General features: G+C 31.1%; 1 protein-coding gene across 2 annotated transcripts in view; it reads left to right on the top strand.

The window, feature by feature from the left end:
* LOC126893171 (protein DENND6A) overlaps positions 1 to 19,822 on the top strand; it is a 115,477-nt gene that overhangs the window by 8,199 nt on the left and 87,456 nt on the right. For both annotated transcript variants that reach the window (XM_050663124.1, XM_050663122.1), the window contains exon 2: positions 11,531 to 11,803. In XM_050663124.1, coding sequence (XP_050519081.1) covers positions 11,531 to 11,803 — 273 coding nt within the window. The remainder of the gene's footprint in view (positions 1 to 11,530; positions 11,804 to 19,822) is intronic.

The raw sequence follows: 19,822 nt of genomic DNA, 5'->3' as shown, positions 1-19,822 counted from the left end.
GTAAAACCAATAAATATCACGTTTTATTTTTTTTTTGTTAATACGTTTTAATGAATTAAACTTAAAATCAATTATTGTTCTAACTAAATACTAAATTCTCTACCATTTGGCTATAACAAATGTTTTGACTTCCTATGACGTTTTGACTTACTACGACGTTTTGACCTTTGGAAAAAACTTCCTATGACGATTTTAAATCTTCAAACTTCCTGAAATCTTTAATCGCGATTATCTCTAAACAATGGTTTTGTTAGTTATTAGTAGGGAACGGATTTTATGCTAAATATGCATATTGCATGCATATTTAGCATTTTTGAGAACTTTACTAAATTTTGCATATATTTAAAGAAACATGCATATTTTGTGCCTATTTAAAAACATTTAGGTCCAAAAAAAAATTAAATTTTTTAATTCGACACAAAATATTTCCTCACACAGGCTGTCCTATCTATTAATTCGAGAACTACCTGAAGAGAAACGGCTCATTCACTACATTTTCATTTTTTCTTAGAAAATACCCGATCTTTACACTATGTGCTTATAGTACGGCGTTATAAAATGATTGGATTGTAGGATGTTAAAATAATGAAGGATGGTTTACCGGGAAAGCCGAATTTTATTTACTTTTATTATATTTAGTACAATTTGTAACCTACTTTAGTAGGTACCTACAATTCTGGTGATTCTTTTAAATCCCCTATTGTTAAGAGAATTTACACCTTTAACCATAGTTTTACGATTTCCTAACGGACATTAAAATATTTATGCTTTAGATCAGATCCCGTCTTTAAACGACTTTAAACCTTTGGAGAACATATGCGAAATTTTTAATGGAAATTTTGAAATTGATTTTGATGACGAATTTTCGGCTTTATTAAGTTATTTTAAATACGCCATAACTGTTGATGTTGAAAGGAGTTTTTTAAGTTATAAAAATATTTCTTCTGATCAAAGAAAAAGTTTCCTCGTAAAAAATTTGGAAAAACATATTGTTGTTTTATTTTAAATAGGTAACTAGGTACGGATATCAGTTTTTGTAAAAAATGTGAATAAATTGCATATATAAAAAATAATGATTTTATTTGAAAGATAATAAATAAGATTGTCGCCCCCCTCCTATAAAAACCCCCTAGAATAGAATAGAACAGAAAATTTGTGGTTTCTCGAAATGCGCATTTTTTGAATTTTTGTGCATATCTTGCGCATATTTCGTAATTTTTTACTGCATATATATGCGCATATTTCATCAAAATTGATCGCATATAAATCCGCTCCCTATAGTTATTAGGTTTTCGCTCGAACCCCTTGAAAAGGTATTTTTTTTTTTTTTTTTTTTTTTTATTATCAGCATCAACCACTTTGGGTTATTAGCTGTACTGTCATTGATACATGGTTACTTAAATCTAATAGCATTTTGATTAGGTATTACATAAGTTCACATTTAGGAAACAATATAATAATTTACAAATTAAGAATGGGGTTTATAAAATGTTAACAGTGGTTATAGTTTGTTTAAAACATTAATGTCTTTCAAATAATTAAACAAATGCGTAAGCTTACAGTGTGATCCTAAGGCTGCTTTTATATTGAGAGGTATGGAGTGTTTTTGTCTTTCATTAAGATATTTAGGACACTCTATTAATATATGTGTTACATTGATGTCGCAATTACACAGGTCACAAATAGGGCGATTTGACTTGGAGATTAGGTAGCTGTGAGTAAGTCTGCTATGCCCTATGCGTAAACGATTTAGCTTCACAAACAGCTGGCGATTTAGGTCTATCTCACACCAAGGTTCAATTGAGGGCTTTATTGTGTGTAGAGATGATTGTGAAAGATTCCATTCGTTTTCCCATTTGTTTAACACTTTTTCTTTAAGGAATGGTTTGTAATCGGAAACAGGCACTAAGTTCACTAACACTGAAGACGCACTGTGTATTGCTTCTCTGGCATGGAAATCTGCTTTTTCGTTTCCTTGAAGTCCAATGTGTGATGGAACCCATATAAAGCTTACTTGCTGCATCGTGTTCTTCAGTAAATGTAATTGTTCTTTTATTAAAATACTTATAGGATTACTTGTATATAACTGTTCTATCGTATGTAATGCACTGAGAGAGTCGGTAATTATGACAGATTTTTGAATTTTTTGAGTACGAATGTGAATGAGGGCTTGCATAATTGAATATAGTTCTCCAGAGTAAATACTGCAAGTGGAAGATAATTTAAATTGTAATATATTGTTTGAATCTACAACTGCCGATCCCACACCATCAGCAGTCTTAGATGAATCTGTATAAATATAACAATGATCTGGGAAAGAAGCAAGTATGTTGAGAAAAGATTGATTAATTGTTGCATAAGGGGTATCAAGCTTATTGTATTTAGAAAGAGTTAGATCACATATTGCGGGAGGAAAGGTCCAGGGCGGAGGAGTTTGTAGTATCGGTTCGAAGATTTTAGTTTATTTCTGGAGCTGAATTTGTCGAACAATCACTATCTTGATAAGCGGGATCGTCTAGCATTTTTTCGATTTTGTTTATTAATTTAGTGCATTTGGTTTTCATGCTTTTTTCTGTAAAATATGGCTTAATTGTTGTTAACATGTAAATAAAATTGGGTATATCCGTTGTGTATGTTTGTAATAAACTAATGGGATCAGTCGAGCTAGTATAATTTTCAAAAAAGTCAAGTGTTTGTTCATATGTTAAGTTAAAATTATTTGACGTATCGTGAAATACTGTTTTTGTTGGCATCATTATTTCCTGAATTGATCTGGTAGATTCAGTTTGCTTTTTTTGTTTCTTTTTGGTTTGTGTTGGTACTTTAAATTCTTTATTTAATTCTTCAGTGGGAGATGGAGTAGTATTAATTTCCGAAATTGTTCTCTTATTGGTCGTTGACTGATCCTTAGATATACAATTAGTTTCCATAATTAATACGGGGGGCATTAAATTAGTATCTGTTTGTTGGTTAAGTGAAGGTTCGGCATTAGAATTACCGACTGGATGATTTGGTTCCATTTCTAGGGGTGATGGAATAGACTTGGGGGATTCTTGTGGTTGTTGTTGTATTGGTTGTTGTTGTATTGGTTGTTGTTGTATTGGTTGTTGTTGTTGTATTGGTTGTTGTTGTATTGGTTGTTGTTGCATTGGTTGTAGTTGTATTGGTTGTTGTTGTATTGGTTGTTGCGGTTGGTGTTGGATATGAGAGGAATCGTTTTGTTGATTATGATTTGAACAATTTGCTGCAATGTGACCTGTGTTCTTACAGATAAAACATGAAGGTTTATCTAAACTTAAATATATGCGATACGAAGTTTGATCATATGTCATTAAGAAAGAAGAGGGAAGGTCTATATCTGCAAGTGGTTGAATATAAGTTTGTCTTCTAAAACTGAGGACGTGTTGAAATTCTGGAAGTTGACTACCGATTCTAAGGAAGGTTAAAGGTGACATTAATTTAAGACCGAATTTGGTTAACTCATTCTCTATTAGAATATGTGGAATAGAAGGGCAAACACCCGATAGTAACAGTCTTTCGTTTGGAGTTATCAATTTTCGTGCTTTTAGATTTTCGCCTTTAATTGTTATTTCTGCTGGACCGGACATAAATTTTTCCACCAGGGATTCGCTGGAGAGATAAATACATATTCTGTTATTTGATAGCCTTGATGAAAATAAAATATTCCGTGGATGAACAACTTCACCAAGTGCTATTAAGTACTCTTCTATTTTAGTATCAGGTAGCGAATTAAATAAAATTGCTTGCAGCTTTGAAGGAAATTGAATTGAAGAAGCATTGTTAAGCACAGTTGAATATGAGGTTTTGTTTTGAGGTTGTTGATGATCTTCAGTCATGATTGTTGACAAATTAGTTAGGTCGGATCTGGTATCATTTGGTATACTCATTAGTAATTATGAACCAGTTTCAGAACCAGAACTAGTTCCGAGAACTGGCCTTTCGGCCGTCACTTAACCTTACAAACGGTATGCTTTGTAATGTTTTGAATAAATAAATAATAAAAACTCACTGGTTTATTCCGTAAGGTAACTGCACTATATACTATTACTTTTTGCTTATTTTCAAGTTTATTTGGATATAAACTACTTGAAAAAAGATGATTTTTTGGGACTGAAATGTAAACACAGTTTGTGTTACCATGTTCAGGACCGGACTCCAAAGGTATTTTAATCTCATTCTTAATAGTATTTAGTGATAAATGAAAAATATCGTTACTATTAAATTTGTTTGCATTTCTACACATTCTTTGTACGGGTTTATTTACAGTTTAAGTTTGATAATAAAATTCTAAATAAAATAAGTCTTGGGATCTGGTGTCTGTACAGGGAGTATGGAAAAACCTTTTCCAAAAGAGCACTAGCACCAATGCCTACTTGTAGTATTTTTATATAAATGCTACATTTAGCAATATTCTCCGGTATTCTCGCATTTATTCTCAATTTAAAAGCAATAAATCTTAAGAAATTTTTCTGCACTCTTTCTAACAGAACTTTGTAGCATTTATAATGCGGAGACCAAATATTGCTACCATATTCCAAAACGGATCTAATAAGGGAACAGTAAATTTTGAGACAATAAATACAGTATACTTTCTCTATAATGAATACAGGTATTATGAGGTTTCTCTTATAACGAGGTACATTACAACACAACCAGTTTCACTTTGTATTTGAGATTTGGATGCGAACTGGTGTTGACGTTGTTTTTCCAAATTTTTTAAATTTTAAAATAAAAATGTATACAATCTTTATTCAGTTGCAATGCGAAGCCAAAACTGTCTTAATTTTTACCTCTTGTTAGAGGCTCTAAAAATTTTCGACATTTATTAATCCCCCCATTGCAACTGACGTGAAGGTAGTAGGTGCGTAGCGGCATCTGCTAAATGAAAGTCTAAGTTTTTCAACCTAATAAAAATATTTGCAAAATATTTTTGAAAAGATATTTAATTGAAAAACTTTTTGGACCATTTTCCTGGTGACACCTCCATGGCTTCTAAAAATTGCAAGCCAGATGGATGCTGCATTGAAGACAAGAGGAATTCTAAAAAGTTGCAATTCACAACCCCACAATACTAAAATTAGTATTACTTCTATAGAGTAACTAGGTCCATTTTCCGTTGGAACTTTACCAAGCTGCAGATGGGGTGTGAATTGCAACTTTTTAGAATTCCCTCTTGTCTTCAATGCAGCCTCCATCTGGCTTGCAATTTTTAGAAGCCATGGAGGTGTCACCAGGAAAATGGTCCAAAAAAAAATTTTACAAATATTTTTATTAGGTTGAAAAACTTAGACTTTTTTTTAATTTTATTTTGGTAACGTCTGGCCAAGTAAAAGACCTGCACGGTACCAAAATAAACTTCAGAAAATATGGAAAAACCAAACGTCAACAACTGTGCGCATCCAAATCTCAAATACAAAGTGAATCTGGGCGTGCTGTAGGTGTCCCATGAAATTCCTATTGAACTAAGAGCCTTTAGAGCGAGGCATATTTGGTTATAAAGAAGGAAAATGAGATCAAAGAACATCTTTCTACACCTGTTTTTTTCGCAGTGGTGGCTATAAAGAAATACCCCAGCTGCCTCTATACAGCATGCCTAAAATTTGTATGCTTATCGAGGCCAGTGATGTAATAAACTCCACCGTTTGTCAACTTCTTGTTTATTTACCGACTCTTTCAAAAGTGCCATTAAGACAATATTTGGCATCTTATATTGCTCGGAATGGCTTCACTATAAGAAGTTAATGTCTTAGAAAACTACATATTCATATGTATGCACAATATTATTGTCTGATATACCGAGATTGGCTTATAACAAGGTAATTAGTCTTCCATTTCAGTTCTCGTTATAGAGGGAGTCTACTGTATTATCAAATTCAGAGAGGCAACGTTTAGTTTCATGGATCTATTAGAAACGTTAGAAAAATGGTCCCTGAAGCTTACTGTAGAGTCATTAATTACCCTAAGATCGTTAAATGTTGTGATTATCTCTAAAATATTCGGTCCAATATGGTATTCAAGTGAGATTGGATGTTTGTTTCTAAAAAATCTCATTACCTTACATTTATTTCAATTCAATTCAAAGCATTTAAGTCAAAACAATCCAATAATCTACTCAAATCATTCTGTAATAAACTACAGTCATTGGAATTTTTTATTACTCTATAAATTTTTAGATCAGTGGTTTTCAATGTTTTTGCGTCATGTACCACCAAATCCTTTTAAAATTATTCTTGGTACCACCTAACTGAAATATCTGTCGAGCTAGGTAATCTAACTAACTATAAATGTGCTGAATTTTGGCTGTGTTTTTGTGTTTTGTGTACCACCCCAAATAATGATATGTACCACCAGTGGTACATGTACCACAGATTGAGAACCCCTGTTTTAGATCATCAGCAACGCCAGAAGTTACATTGTTAGATGATAAAAATTGATCGATTTTTACAACTTGAGTTCTATCAGTGAGGTAGCTCTCCATCCAGTTTAATAATCTTCCATGTAAACCAGCATTATATAGTTTAGAGGTTAGGACAGTATGATTCACTATATCAAATGCTTTGGAGAAGTCAGTATAAATGACATCAACCTGATCCTACTGTTCAAAAGCATCCAACATCCAATTCTTCTAAAACTAAAAGATTGGTAGTAGTATAATGTCCCAGAATGAACCCATGTTGGTCGGACATTAAAGTAGGATTCAATAACGGACCAAGTTTTGCAGCTACAATCCCTTCAAAAGGTTTAGCAAAAACTGAAATTTTAGATATGGCTCGTTAGTTTTCAATATTTTCTCTATTACCATCTTTATGGACTGGGGTAATATAACTTTTCTTCCATATCTCTGGAAAGACAACTAAACTCAATGATAAACTACATAAATATTTTTTGTAAAATATAACTCGGAATAAATCTATAATTACATCTAATGTATTCCAAGAACATATTTGCACATATATTCTTTCGTGAACATTGGACAATTACAAGTACCTTACACCCAGTCATCTTTTTTCTTCAGCAAAGGCACCTCCCATTCACTAAAACACTGTATCTTGTAATCATCAAATTTGGTTCATGACTCCTCGAAAAATTGTAATTATCCACATGCATCCCCACTCGGAATTCTAAAATGAGTTTTGTCTTTTAAACATGTTTTTTGGACACCTTCTTAGGCATTTTAGCCCACTGGTAGGCATCAGTCCATTGTCTTAAAGTCACAGTTAGCTGCTTTGAAACTGTGTAGTTTGCAGTTTATATTTGTTTGAGCATTAGTTACCATTTCGGAAACAATAATTAAAAAACGACTTTTATTGGATATCACTCATTAATTTTGGAGATTATTTAATATTTTCAATGTTCATGTATAACTTTACCGAGGTAAGAGGGAATGCCAGAATTATAGGCCAATTACATTGCTAAATGTAATATACAAAATTCTTTCTGGTATAATCTATAATAGATTGTTAGAATACTCTGAAAATATAATAATTGGTGATTAGCAAAATGGATTCAGACCAAATAGAGCCACTACAGGATAATATATTCATTCTAAGAACAATACAAGAAAAAGCTTAAGAATACGACATAGAACTAACTATATAAGATAGATAGATATAGATAGATAGATATCTTTATTTCAAATAGGTAACCTAATATACAAATTTAACTTTATTTTTTTTTACATATAAAACGAAAGAAACAATTACATATATAGAAAATTATATAGAACTATATAATATGTATACAGGGTGCGCCAAACCTCTGGTTTTTTTTTATTACGGCTAAACTATGAGATATACAAAAAATGTTTATAACAAAACTAATGTGTATCAAAAACGTCTATAATTTAAAATTATTTTCGATTATACAGGATGAGTCAGAACGACGGTATGAACCAAAGTTGCATTTTTTTAAATGGAACACCCTATATATTAAATCATTTTTGAATATACTATTTAAAAATATGAAAAATTTGTTTAAGGTCTTATAGGCCTAAAGTTAATAATTTTCGAAATATTTACAATTTTATTGAGAAAAATGGTAATATTTATAGGGTTGTGGATTATGTTTTCAAGGTAATAAGAATTTAAGTAATATGTCAAAGTTTTTATAATATAGTGTTATTTTTAAATAATTTAATATCTTTTACTTTTAGCCATAAAATATACAGTGTGATCACTATTTGCAAATACAAAATTTTCTCATTTTTTTAAAATGGGACACCCTGTATATTAGTTTTGCATTTTGTAGTAAATATTACAGCCTTTCTTTTGGTATAAGGTTGTATGTACCTAGTATGTTTAGTTTTGTAGATTTAAAAAAGAACTATAGATATTACGTTTTTGCGGATTTTTTATTAAAAAATCTTTTACAAAAAAAAATAATTATAATCTGGTTTTAGAAACATGCACTAAAATATCAAATATGAAAATAAAAACGTAATTAAAGATTAAAATAAATCGTATGCTAGTACAATTCAATTGAATTTAATGACTTTAAATTATTTTACAAAAAATATTTTACCATACTAATGAATGCATAAATTAGTAACTAAATTAAATAAACAACCAAATTTTAAATCTACCCTAGTAATTTTTCTACCACAGCAACTTTCATGTACCAAATTTATTGTTAGGTATATTGTATTTACGAGTAAGATCAGTTAATATTTTTTTAATTTACCTACATCTTGAGAACGTATTAAGTATAAAGTATGCTTTGAAACAAATGAACGTTATTATAGAAGTATATTAAGAAGTAAATAGTATCTACCTATTTGTGTCACAAAATCTGGTAATAATTTCTAATGGTTTCGCCCAAAACAAATGTCATACCCACCAATTGTTTAGTTGAAAAATTAAAATTTAAAATATAAAAAATTGTTACAAAAATTTCAACTACAAATGTATTACCACCTTTTGTGACACCAGTAAATACTATTTATAAATAATTTGGCTGATACATTTAACATTCATTTGTTTCAAAGCATACTTTATATTGTTATGTTCTCAAGATGTAAGTAAATTTAAAAGGTAAATTAAAAGTTTAACTGATCTTACTCGTAAATACAATATAACTAACAATTAATTTGGCACAGAAAAGTTGCTGTGGTAGAAAAATTACTAAGGAAGATTTAAAATTTGGTTGTTTATTTAATTTAGTAACTAATTTATATATTCATAAGTATGGTAAAATATTTTTTGTAAAATAATTTAAAGTTATTAAATTTAATTAAATTGTACTAGCATACGATTTATTTTAATCTTTAATTACGTTTTTATTTTCATATTTGATATTTTAGTGCATGTTTCTAAAACCAGATTATAATTTTTTTTTTTTGTAAAAGATTTTTTAATAAAAAATCCGCAAAAACGTAATATCTATAGTTTTTTAAAAATATCTACAAAACTAAACTTGCTAGGTACATACAACTAAACCAAAAGAAAGGTTGTAATATTTACTACAAAATGCAAAACTAATATACAGGGTGTCCCATTTAAAAAAAATGAGAAACTTTTGTATTTGTAAATAGTGATCACACTGTATATTTTATGGCTAAAAGTAAAAGATATTAAATTATTTAAAAATAACACTATGTTATAAAAACTTTGACCTATCACTTAAATTCTTATTAGCTTGGAAACATAATCCACAACCCTATAAGTATTACCATTTTTCTCAATAAAAATGTAAATATTTCGAAAATTGTTAACTTTAGGCCTATAACACCTTATATAAATTTTTCATATTTTTAAATAATATATGCAAAAATGATTTAATTTATAGGGTGTTCCATTTAAAAAAAATGCAATTTTGGTTCATACCGTCGTTCTGACTCACCCTGTATAATCGAAAATAATTTTAAATTATAGACGTCTTTGATACAGATTAGTTTTGTTATAAACATTTTTTTGTATATCTTATAGTTTAGCCGTAATCAAAGAAAACCAGAGGTTTGGCGCACCCTGTATAGACTTTAAAGAAGCTTTTAAGCTTTAGACTTTAAAAAAGACAAAATGCTGGAAGACATTTGTAATCTAGGTATAGGTACCTAAGAAATATATCAGCCTCATAAAAATGACGTTGCAGGGTTTAAGCCCTAGTCAGAGTACTGGAGGAGAACTGACTCCCCTGTTTGACATCAACATGGGAGTGAGCCAGGGAGATGCTCTATCAACCATACTGTTCCACCTAGTTCTTGAGTCAGTCAACAGAAAAACCAATGTAATCAGCCATATAAACACCAAAACAGTACAAATTACTGCATTTGCAGACAATGTCGCTATCATTAGTAGGAACAAGCCATGACTAATGGAAGCGTCAATGAAATTGATCCTAAAGCATGAAATAGAAAGCAAGAAATAGAGGGCTTAAAATAAACGAAACAAAAACAAAGTACAGTGCACAGATTCTAAAGGTGCCGGTGGGGAATGGCGTCTATAAGCAGTATTATAGTTGGTGTATGAGAGAGAAAGTATTCGAAATAATGATTCTGAGTACACCGACTAATACTTCGCATAGACGCCATCCCCCACCGGCACCTTTACAATCTGTGCACTGTACATAACCGTCAAAAGAACACCTGGCAATGAAAATAATATCACAATAGACAACTATACTATTGCACGTGTGGATGCCTTCACATATCTGGGCACAGAAATCAGTCAGAAGAATTCCATAAGTAGCGAAATTAATGCATGTATTTCCAGCGGGAATTGTACATACTATGCTAATAAAAGATTGATGACATCAAATTATTAGACAAAAGAACCAAAATGACTATCTACAGAACATTGATTAGAACCATAGTAACCTACGGTTGTGAAACCTGTGTGATGACAAAAAAAGATGAAGCCTAACTCGGTCCTATTCGAGAGAAAAATACTGAGAAAAGTATATGGCCCGGTGCAAGAGGAAGACATGGAGAGACATGAAGTACATGGAGAATCAGGAGATACGACGAGGTTAATGAATTGAATGAAGGTTATGATATTGTAAGATTTGTGAAAAGTCAAAGACTGTCATGGCTGGGACATGTACAGAAAAATGAAGATGCAAAAACAACAAAGAAAATATTACAATGGAAGCCGAGGAAGGCAAAAAAGAAGGCCCAAAACCAGATGGTTGGATGACGTGGAAGACGACCTGAAAACCATGAATGTAAGATAATGGAGAAGAAGGGCACAAGAGAGATTTGGGTGGAAGGATATAGCCAGATAATCAAAGACCCATCCAGGGATATGATGCCAAAAGAAGAAGAATGTATTTGTACTTTAGGTGTGGATTAAATATTTATGTCAGCTTCATTAACCTTTCAGGTGTTCGTAAAGTTTATTTCTAGTTGAGGTGCTTTGGCGCACGTTTACTTTATTGGTTGCCAAATATTACTTTGGAGACACAGTATAAAACTTGGTAGGTAATGTTGAGGCTCAATAATTATTTGGTGCTCATTTAAAATACAGCCTTTAAAATGTAACAAGTCATAACTTCTGATTAATTTTTCTTTTTCTAGAATGTTTTTCCCAGACACGTCAATCTTACAAAACAGGAAATCTCAAATGTATGTTACCTAGCATTTCCAGACTCAAATTCAGGATGCATGGGAGACACCAATTTTATTATAAGGCTCCAGAATAATCAGGGTACGAAAAATCTTCGAAATGAACATCATAACTACAATGCCAAATGTCCTACTGCCTTGCAGGTAGACGGGTCCTATTATTGGGGGTATGTGTATTTCAGACAAGTCAAAGATGTTAGTTTACCAAGAGGATATTTCCAAAAGGTGAGCGTTTATTAGTTATATGTAGTATTTTTCACTCTTTTCTTCTTTTTATGATTATTAAAAAGTTCTTTAATATAATGTGGGGAATTTTATCAAATTTGGTACAAATTGTTGTACCATTTGGTACAGTCAAAGTTTTTTCAAATTCAAATTCAAAATATCTTTTATTACAAAAATTGTAAACAACACACTTATAGCAAATTGCCACAATTGAATAATAAGTGTCTAATATACATACAAAATTACAATTACAAGTTAACTACAGATTGTCTTTTTTAATTACTACTCCCAAGTTTAGTCACATAACGACACCCTATCGAACAAGGTTGTAACTCAAGTTACATCTATTTTCAGATTTCAACATAGGCGAATTCAGCAAAAAATTGCGGACACATCAATATAAACGACATAGTTTAATTCTCAACAGTTTGGCCAATAAGAAGTTGTATTTTAAGTTACGTATGCCATTTTAGCGTGAAAAAGGCAGTAACACTGGATACTCCCTATGTTAAATATTTACTTTCTTTATACTTGACGATTAACAAGGTTTTTAAATGAGTTATAACTTTGTGGCACATATGTTTAATTTATAAAGTAATTAAACATATTGGTGCATCTCATTAGTCAATTTATCGAAATGTAAATAAAAAAGGATTTACGGACTTTTTTCCTCTTTAATAGTTGCGGTGGACAAAATAAATAATATAGAATAGATTTTGCTATGTACTTCTACGTAGTAAAAAAGTTTAATATTAACATTACACATGTATTTTTTGAAATAGCACATTCCAAAACGAGGGTGATTCAATGCATGCCCTTATAGAAAAACGGAAAAAACAAGTCGTATATGCTCCAGACCAATGGATAACCATGATACGATGTGCCAAAGCATTAGGCAAGCCTTAATCCGTAACCGAAATAAATCAGAAGCAAATTCTAAATTTTAACCTATTTAAGGACACACATGTTAATTTTGAAGTAGATGTTAATAGTAAAAGAGTAAAGTAATAAAGCAAAATGGTCTAAACTTAAATATTTACAGATACGCAAAAGAAATGCGAAAAATTTGAAATATTTTATAACATGTTTTCTTCATAGTGATAGAATATTATTGTTATTGTAAAATTTATAATTTCCAATTATAGTCTGGGCTGATTATCGGAGAATAGGCCATTTTTGGGAAAAGTTATTTACCAGCAATGTTATTGCTGGAATCGAATCTAATGATTGTATATATTAATAATATAGGTATGCAAAGTCCGCAGATAGTGTGCTACTTTTTTTATAAACAAAATAGCGCCCGAAAATCGTGTTTTTTTTTCAATTTTTGCTCTCTAACTCCAAAGATTTTAACTTTACACCAAAAACACTCAAATAAAAATTCACCGCAATTAAATTCTGCATAGAGACGTGTTTTTTCCGATTTATGTTGACGAAAACTTTCCCCGGAAAAAGCGGGTTTTTCCAACAAAATCTTTAATTTTCAACTAAACTTTTAGATAAGTAATTGTTAATGAATAATTAAATAACTTGGTAATGTAAAAGCCCTTTTCGTATAGATTCTAATTCCAGAAGAAGATGGAAATTGAATGAACAGTTTAGCAACAATTGAATTGTTAATTACAAATTTACGGTCGCTACAATAACGACAATAATTATGATGCGTAAGAATAACTATGATTTTTTCATAAAAAGACACTATACGTATCTAATGTACTTTACAGAATTGAAATTGGACTATTTAAGCGGCCTCAGGAATATTTTAAAATTATAAAGAATTTTTTGTCTTATAAACAAATAGAATATCTCGGGAAATATTAAATTAAATTAAATTGTAAAAACGGTATTCGAAAAACAGCGGCAGGACGCTTCTTTTAAAAGAAAAAAAGTTTAATTATGATGAGTAGTTCCTGAGATACAACCGATCAAAGTTGACCGGAATTTGCGCAAGGATATAAACAATAGGATCATAATTTTCAAACCATCACCTTTTTATTTTTGTCCTCTTTCTCCACACCAATTTTCATATCCTTAAAATACTCATAACATATATTATTATAATAACAACTATCGATAATACGTGTGAAAATTGCCAAAAATAGCAAAATTCCAATCAAAAATTAGGTTGGAGAAAATGTAACCCTCAAAGTTCAAAATCGGTATACGTTAAAAAATTGCATTTTCTCGGCTTCCCATGGAGCAATTTTCTTCATTCTTTTTTTGTTCCCCAGTAACTCGAGTAGAGCCATCGAACTAACGCATTATTAAATGTCAAACTTGCTTTTGTTTTGTTATAATAAATTAATTTATTTATTATAACACAAAATTTTAATTGGTTTAAATAATGATTGTTTAAATAGTTATACAGCTTTCAAATGAGAATATTTATGTTTTTAACTTTAAAAGATACACTTGTAGTAAGTTTATCTAAAAAAAGCCTACAACGGGAAAAATATGTAGTTTTCTGTTCTTATAAATAAATTAATCTATTATAACAAAACAAAAGCAAGTTTGACATTTAATAATGCGTTAGTTCGATGGCTCTGCTCGAGTTATTAGGGAACAAAAAAGAATGTAGGAAATTGCTCCATGGGAAGCCGGGAAAATGCATTTTTTTAACGTATACCGATTTTGAACTTTGAGGGTTACATTTTCTCCAACTTAATTTTTGATTGGAATTTTGCTATTTTTGGCAATTTTCACACGTATTATCGATAGTTTTTATTATAATAATATATGTTATGAGCATTTTAAAGATATGAAAATTGGTGTGGAGAATGAGGACAAAAATAAAACGGTGTTATGATCCTATTGTTTATATCTTTGCCGTAAATTCCGGTCAACTTTGACCGGTTGTATCTCAGGAACCACTCGTTATAATTAAACGATTTTTCTTTTAAAAGAAGCGGCCTGCCGCTGTTTTTCGAATACCGTTTTCACAATTTAATTTAGTTTAATATTTCCCGAGATATTCTATTTGTTTATAAGCCAAAAAATTGTTTATAATTTTAAAATATTCCTGAGGCCGCTTAAATATTCCAATTTCAATTCTGTAAAGTACATTAGATAGGTATAGTGGCTTCTTATGAAAAAAACATAGTTATTCTTATGCACCTTAATTATTGTCGTTATTATAGCGACCGTAAATTTTTAATTAACAATTCAATTGTTGCTAAACTGTTCATTCAATTTCCATCGGCTTCTGGAATTATAATCTATACAACAAGGGCTTTTACATTACCAAGTTATATAATTATTGATTAACAATTACTTATCTAAAATTTTAGTTGAATATTAAAGATTTTGTTGGAAAAACCCGCTTTTTCCGGGGAAAGTTTTCGTCGAAGTGAATCGGGAAAAACACGTCTCTATGCAGAATTTAATTGCGGTGAATTTTTATCTGGGTGTTTTTGGTGTAAAGTTAAAATCTTTGGAGTTATAGAGCAAAAATTGAAAAAAACACGATTTTCGGGCGCCATTTTGTTTATAAAAAAAGTAGCACACTATCTGCGGACTTTGCATACCTATATTATTAATACAATAATTTTTCCTTGTATTTTGCTAATTAGCCCAGAGTATTCAAGTTGTGAAAACTATGAGTTGATATTTTGTTTAAATATACCATAAAAACTAATTTTTCCTATCTATATTGCCGATGACTCAAAACATACAACCTTTTAATAGTAAAACTGTAAAGATAATTAACACGGAGAGTGTAAAATGGTTGTTAGGCAAGTTACAACTTTTTTCTACGAAGAATCATGTTTACTCTTAAGGTTGTATCTCAATCAAACTCAAGATTTTCAATAGTTAATAAAATTACAAAACATACATCTCACAGTAATCCCTTATTATGTTATAAATATCATATCGCATTAGTGTAAAAGAGTCTAACCATTTCGCTACAAATTTTTAAAAATTTAAGTTTTCGTCTTTTGCCTCTCCTGTAAGATCGCTAAAAATGAGTTACAACGTTGTTTGATGGGGGTGTCGATAATATGTGACTGGGCTCATATCCTTATTAAACTTGGAGTAGTAATTGAACAATTATAAATTGGACCAAGAGAACATTGACTGTAGGGGAAAGTGGAGGCTTATTCGTAGGTGTGGTTGTCTACCTTCAGGTTCTCATGTTGATTCGACTTTGTACACTCCATATATTTTTGTTAAGAGGGATTGTGTATCGAGTTTTTAATGTCAACGGCTTTAGTTTCAAAGAACTTTATTTCCTATACACTACATGCTAACTTTACACTACGCGATGCTTCTTGTTGCCATGTTCGATGTGTACTCCTTCATGTCTCTCTTCCGACTATCTATTACGCTTGCGCGACCCTGCACACTGTGCGCGCTCGACACTGTACAACTGTACACACTGCCTACTCATGATATAATGAAACCGAAGATATGACACCACGCAGCTCCTGTCAAATGTCAAGTGACGTCAATACGTGACGATCTCGACATTTTTGTCATTTGTTGTTGTTTGTTTCTGCTATTTATACAGGGTGCTTGGTAAAGAATGGGCCATAGCTTAACCTAGCTTAACCTCAGGTTCCTGAGGTTAAAATAGGCCGATTTAAGCTAACTTACCTTAGTACAAAGTTTATAATAACCGAGATACCGGGTGTCAAAGTTAAACTTTTTATTTATTTATTATTGAATATTTCCTGACAGGTATGAGATAACAACATGAAATTTTGCATGTGTGGATTTTTTGGGTCGAGAAAACTAAATTCCCTACCAAAGATTATGTATTTCCCAGGGGGCACCACATACGCCTTTCAGCACTCATTTAGTACGTTCAATTTTTTTATCCCTCACTCTGTATAATTTTGACAGTAAAATTTTTATTCTCCATTAGTTTTACTTAAAAAAGGTATAGTTCTTTCATCTTTCATCCAAAAATGTATCGCAAATTTCTTCAAATGGAATTTGCGATGCAATGACAAATTTGAAAACTGGCACAATTTTTATGGTTTTAAGTTATTTTTCGGGTGGAACTACACTCGGGTGCAAAATTAACCGGACACCTTAAAAATGGGTAATTTTTGATGTCTCGCAATTCCTAAACCTGTTGTCCGATTTGAGTGATTTTTTAATATGTTATAGCCTTATTCTTCAACAATATCGTTCCAATAATATTGTTGCTAAACAGGTAAATTTTCATTGTATACCGGGTGTACCAATGAAGCTGTGTTTTTTTCTAAAATTTCGCATCGCCTTGTGGAGTATTCTAACATTTACAAAATACTCAAATTTAAACCCAAATATAGCCTCATGTTTTCTCAACATTCTGTTTTTTGAGTCATTCGCTTATGTTGGACCGTTAAAAAGTTAGGTACTTTAACAGTTAGCCATGTTTTTTATCAAAACAGTATGTTTTTAAATAAGCATGGCAAACTTTATGGAGTTATTCTACATGAGAAAATAATGACAGTTTGCTTTATAAACCTATGTCCGCAAATGCTTAATTTCTAAGATAGAGGGTGTTGAAATTTTTGTTATAAACGGACGATTTATTTATTGCTTTAAAACCGGTTGAGATATGCAAATGAAATTTGGTGGGTTTTAAGACGTAGTTATTATACAACTTTTGACATACAACTAAGAATTTAATATTCACCATTGGCGCGCATACGCGTAATATGAGCTGTCATATTACCCGTATGCGCGCCAATGGTGAATATTAAATTCTTAGTTGTATGTCAAAAAATGTGCAATATTTACGTCTTAAAACCCACCAAATTTCATTTGCATATCTCAACCAGTTTTAAAGCAATAAATAAATCATCAGTTTGTAAGAAAAATTTCAACACCGCCTATCTCAGAAACAAAGCATTTGCGGACATACCGTTTATAAAGCAAACTGTCATTATTTTTTCATGCAGAATTACCCTTTAAAGGTTGCCATACTTATTTAAAAAGACCCTGTATTGAGGAAAAATCTGGCTAGTTCTTAAAGTACCTAACTTTTTTATGGTCCAGTGTACGCGAATGAACCAAAAAGCAAAATGTTTGGAAAACATGAGGCTATAGTTAGATTTCAATTTCAGTATTTTGTAAATGCTAGAATATTCCACAGGGTGATGCGAAGTTTAAGAAAAAAACACAGTTTCATTGGTACACCTCGTATACAATGAAAATTTACCTGTTTAGCAACAATATTATTAAAACGGTATTGTTAAAGAATAAGGCTATAACATATTAAAAAATCACTTAAATCGGACAACAGGTTTAGGAATTGCGAGACATCAAAAATTACCCATTTTTAAGGTGTCCGTTTAATTTTGCATCCGAGTGTACAATGATATTATGCTAAAAATGATGGTGTATCGCAGATTTAAAATGCGTTTATCTCGAAAACGGTTGAGTTTAGGGAGATAAAAGAAGTATACCTTTTTTAAGTAAAACTAATAGGAAAATAAAAATTTTTACGTCAAAATTATACGGAGTGAGGGATAAAAAAAATTGAACGTAATAAATGAGTGCTGAAAGGCGTATGTGGTGCCCTCTGGGCAATACATAATTTTTGGTAGGGAATTTAGTTTTCTCGACCCAAAAAACCCCCCACGTACCAAATTTCATGTTGTTATCTCATACCTGTCAGAAAATATTCAATAATAAATAAAAAAAAAGGTTAACTTTGACACCTTGTATCTCGGTTATTATAAACTTTGTACTAAGGTAAGTTAGCTTAAATCGGCCTATTTTAATCTCAGGAACCTGAGGTTAAGCTATGGCCCATTCTTTACCAAACACCCTGTATAACAGCCAACAGGTTAAACATTTGGAAAAATTGGTTGTCAGAAACGATCATTATATAGCTATTTCTCAATTAGAACAAAATGAGATCGATACTGAAATAATATCACAGAATGGTGAAGATGACCATATAAGAATCGGTAGATATGGAAACAAGAAGATATAACCTAAGAAATTGTGATCAAACAAAAAGCCTTCACACAAATTTCCACTGCAGAACAAGTTACAGATGTGATGACCAAACCTCTAACGAAAATAAGATTCCACATTCTCTCAAAGAGGGGACTGATGTAGATGCGAAAAACCTTTTTAATAACGGAAAGTATTAAAATTTAGTCGGTATTAATAAGGTTTTTCTCATTGTATTCAGTGAATGTCATAATTACGTTAGTGTGATAATAATTTTAATGAAAATATCACTATTTTAAGTGCACATTGGCCTATTTTATCTTCAATATATCCATAATTCACAAAAGTTTATATCCATTACTTTATCACTACGTTTCGTAAAAAGAAATTTAACATAAATAATCCGTAATTTTGTTACCAGAATGCTTCCACTCTTCATGTTATCCATAGGTTATTTCAAATTGGCGCCGCTTACTAGTCACGTATTGACGTCATGCGCAGAACCGAACGAATTTCAAACACTTTGGTGTCATATCTCCTAAATTTATGGTATCATGCTACCTACTATAGGCACAGTATAAAGAGAGATATCCCTCTTTATACTGTGCTATAGGTATATTTCAACACTACACACATACCTACAATATAAGATGTAATTCCTAACACGCCTCCTTACATTTATATTGTATTTACATAAATGATTTTTCAAATCTAACATAGATCGAAACTTTTCAAATTTTTCTCGGCACAAGGACTTCGTAAAAATATCAGCAATATTATCATCTGAATCTACCTTAATTGCATTAATAACATTTTCTTTAACATACTCATGAACATATTGATAATGAACTTCCACGTGCTTTGAATTCTTTGTAAAATTTCCATATTTTGCAATACTTAATGCCCCAGAATTATCTTCGTAAATATCGATCGGTTTTTCTAGTTTTACATCAAAAAATCTTAACTCTTTTACAAATATTAACTCACTTACTGCTTCCGACAATGCTACATACTCTGCAAAAGTCGAAGCTTTTGTTACACTCTTTTGCTTTTTTGATTTCCAATAAATTACATTACCAAATAATCTAATTACATAACCAGTTGTAGATTTTCTGTCTAAATGGT

The sequence above is a fragment of the Diabrotica virgifera genome, chromosome 10 (genome assembly GCF_917563875.1).
Source record: "Diabrotica virgifera virgifera chromosome 10, PGI_DIABVI_V3a".
In the NCBI taxonomy this organism is placed as follows: domain Eukaryota; kingdom Metazoa; phylum Arthropoda; class Insecta; order Coleoptera; family Chrysomelidae; genus Diabrotica; species Diabrotica virgifera.
Note: the sequence above shows the minus strand (reverse complement) of the source record. Positions and strands in the feature narration are given on the sequence as shown.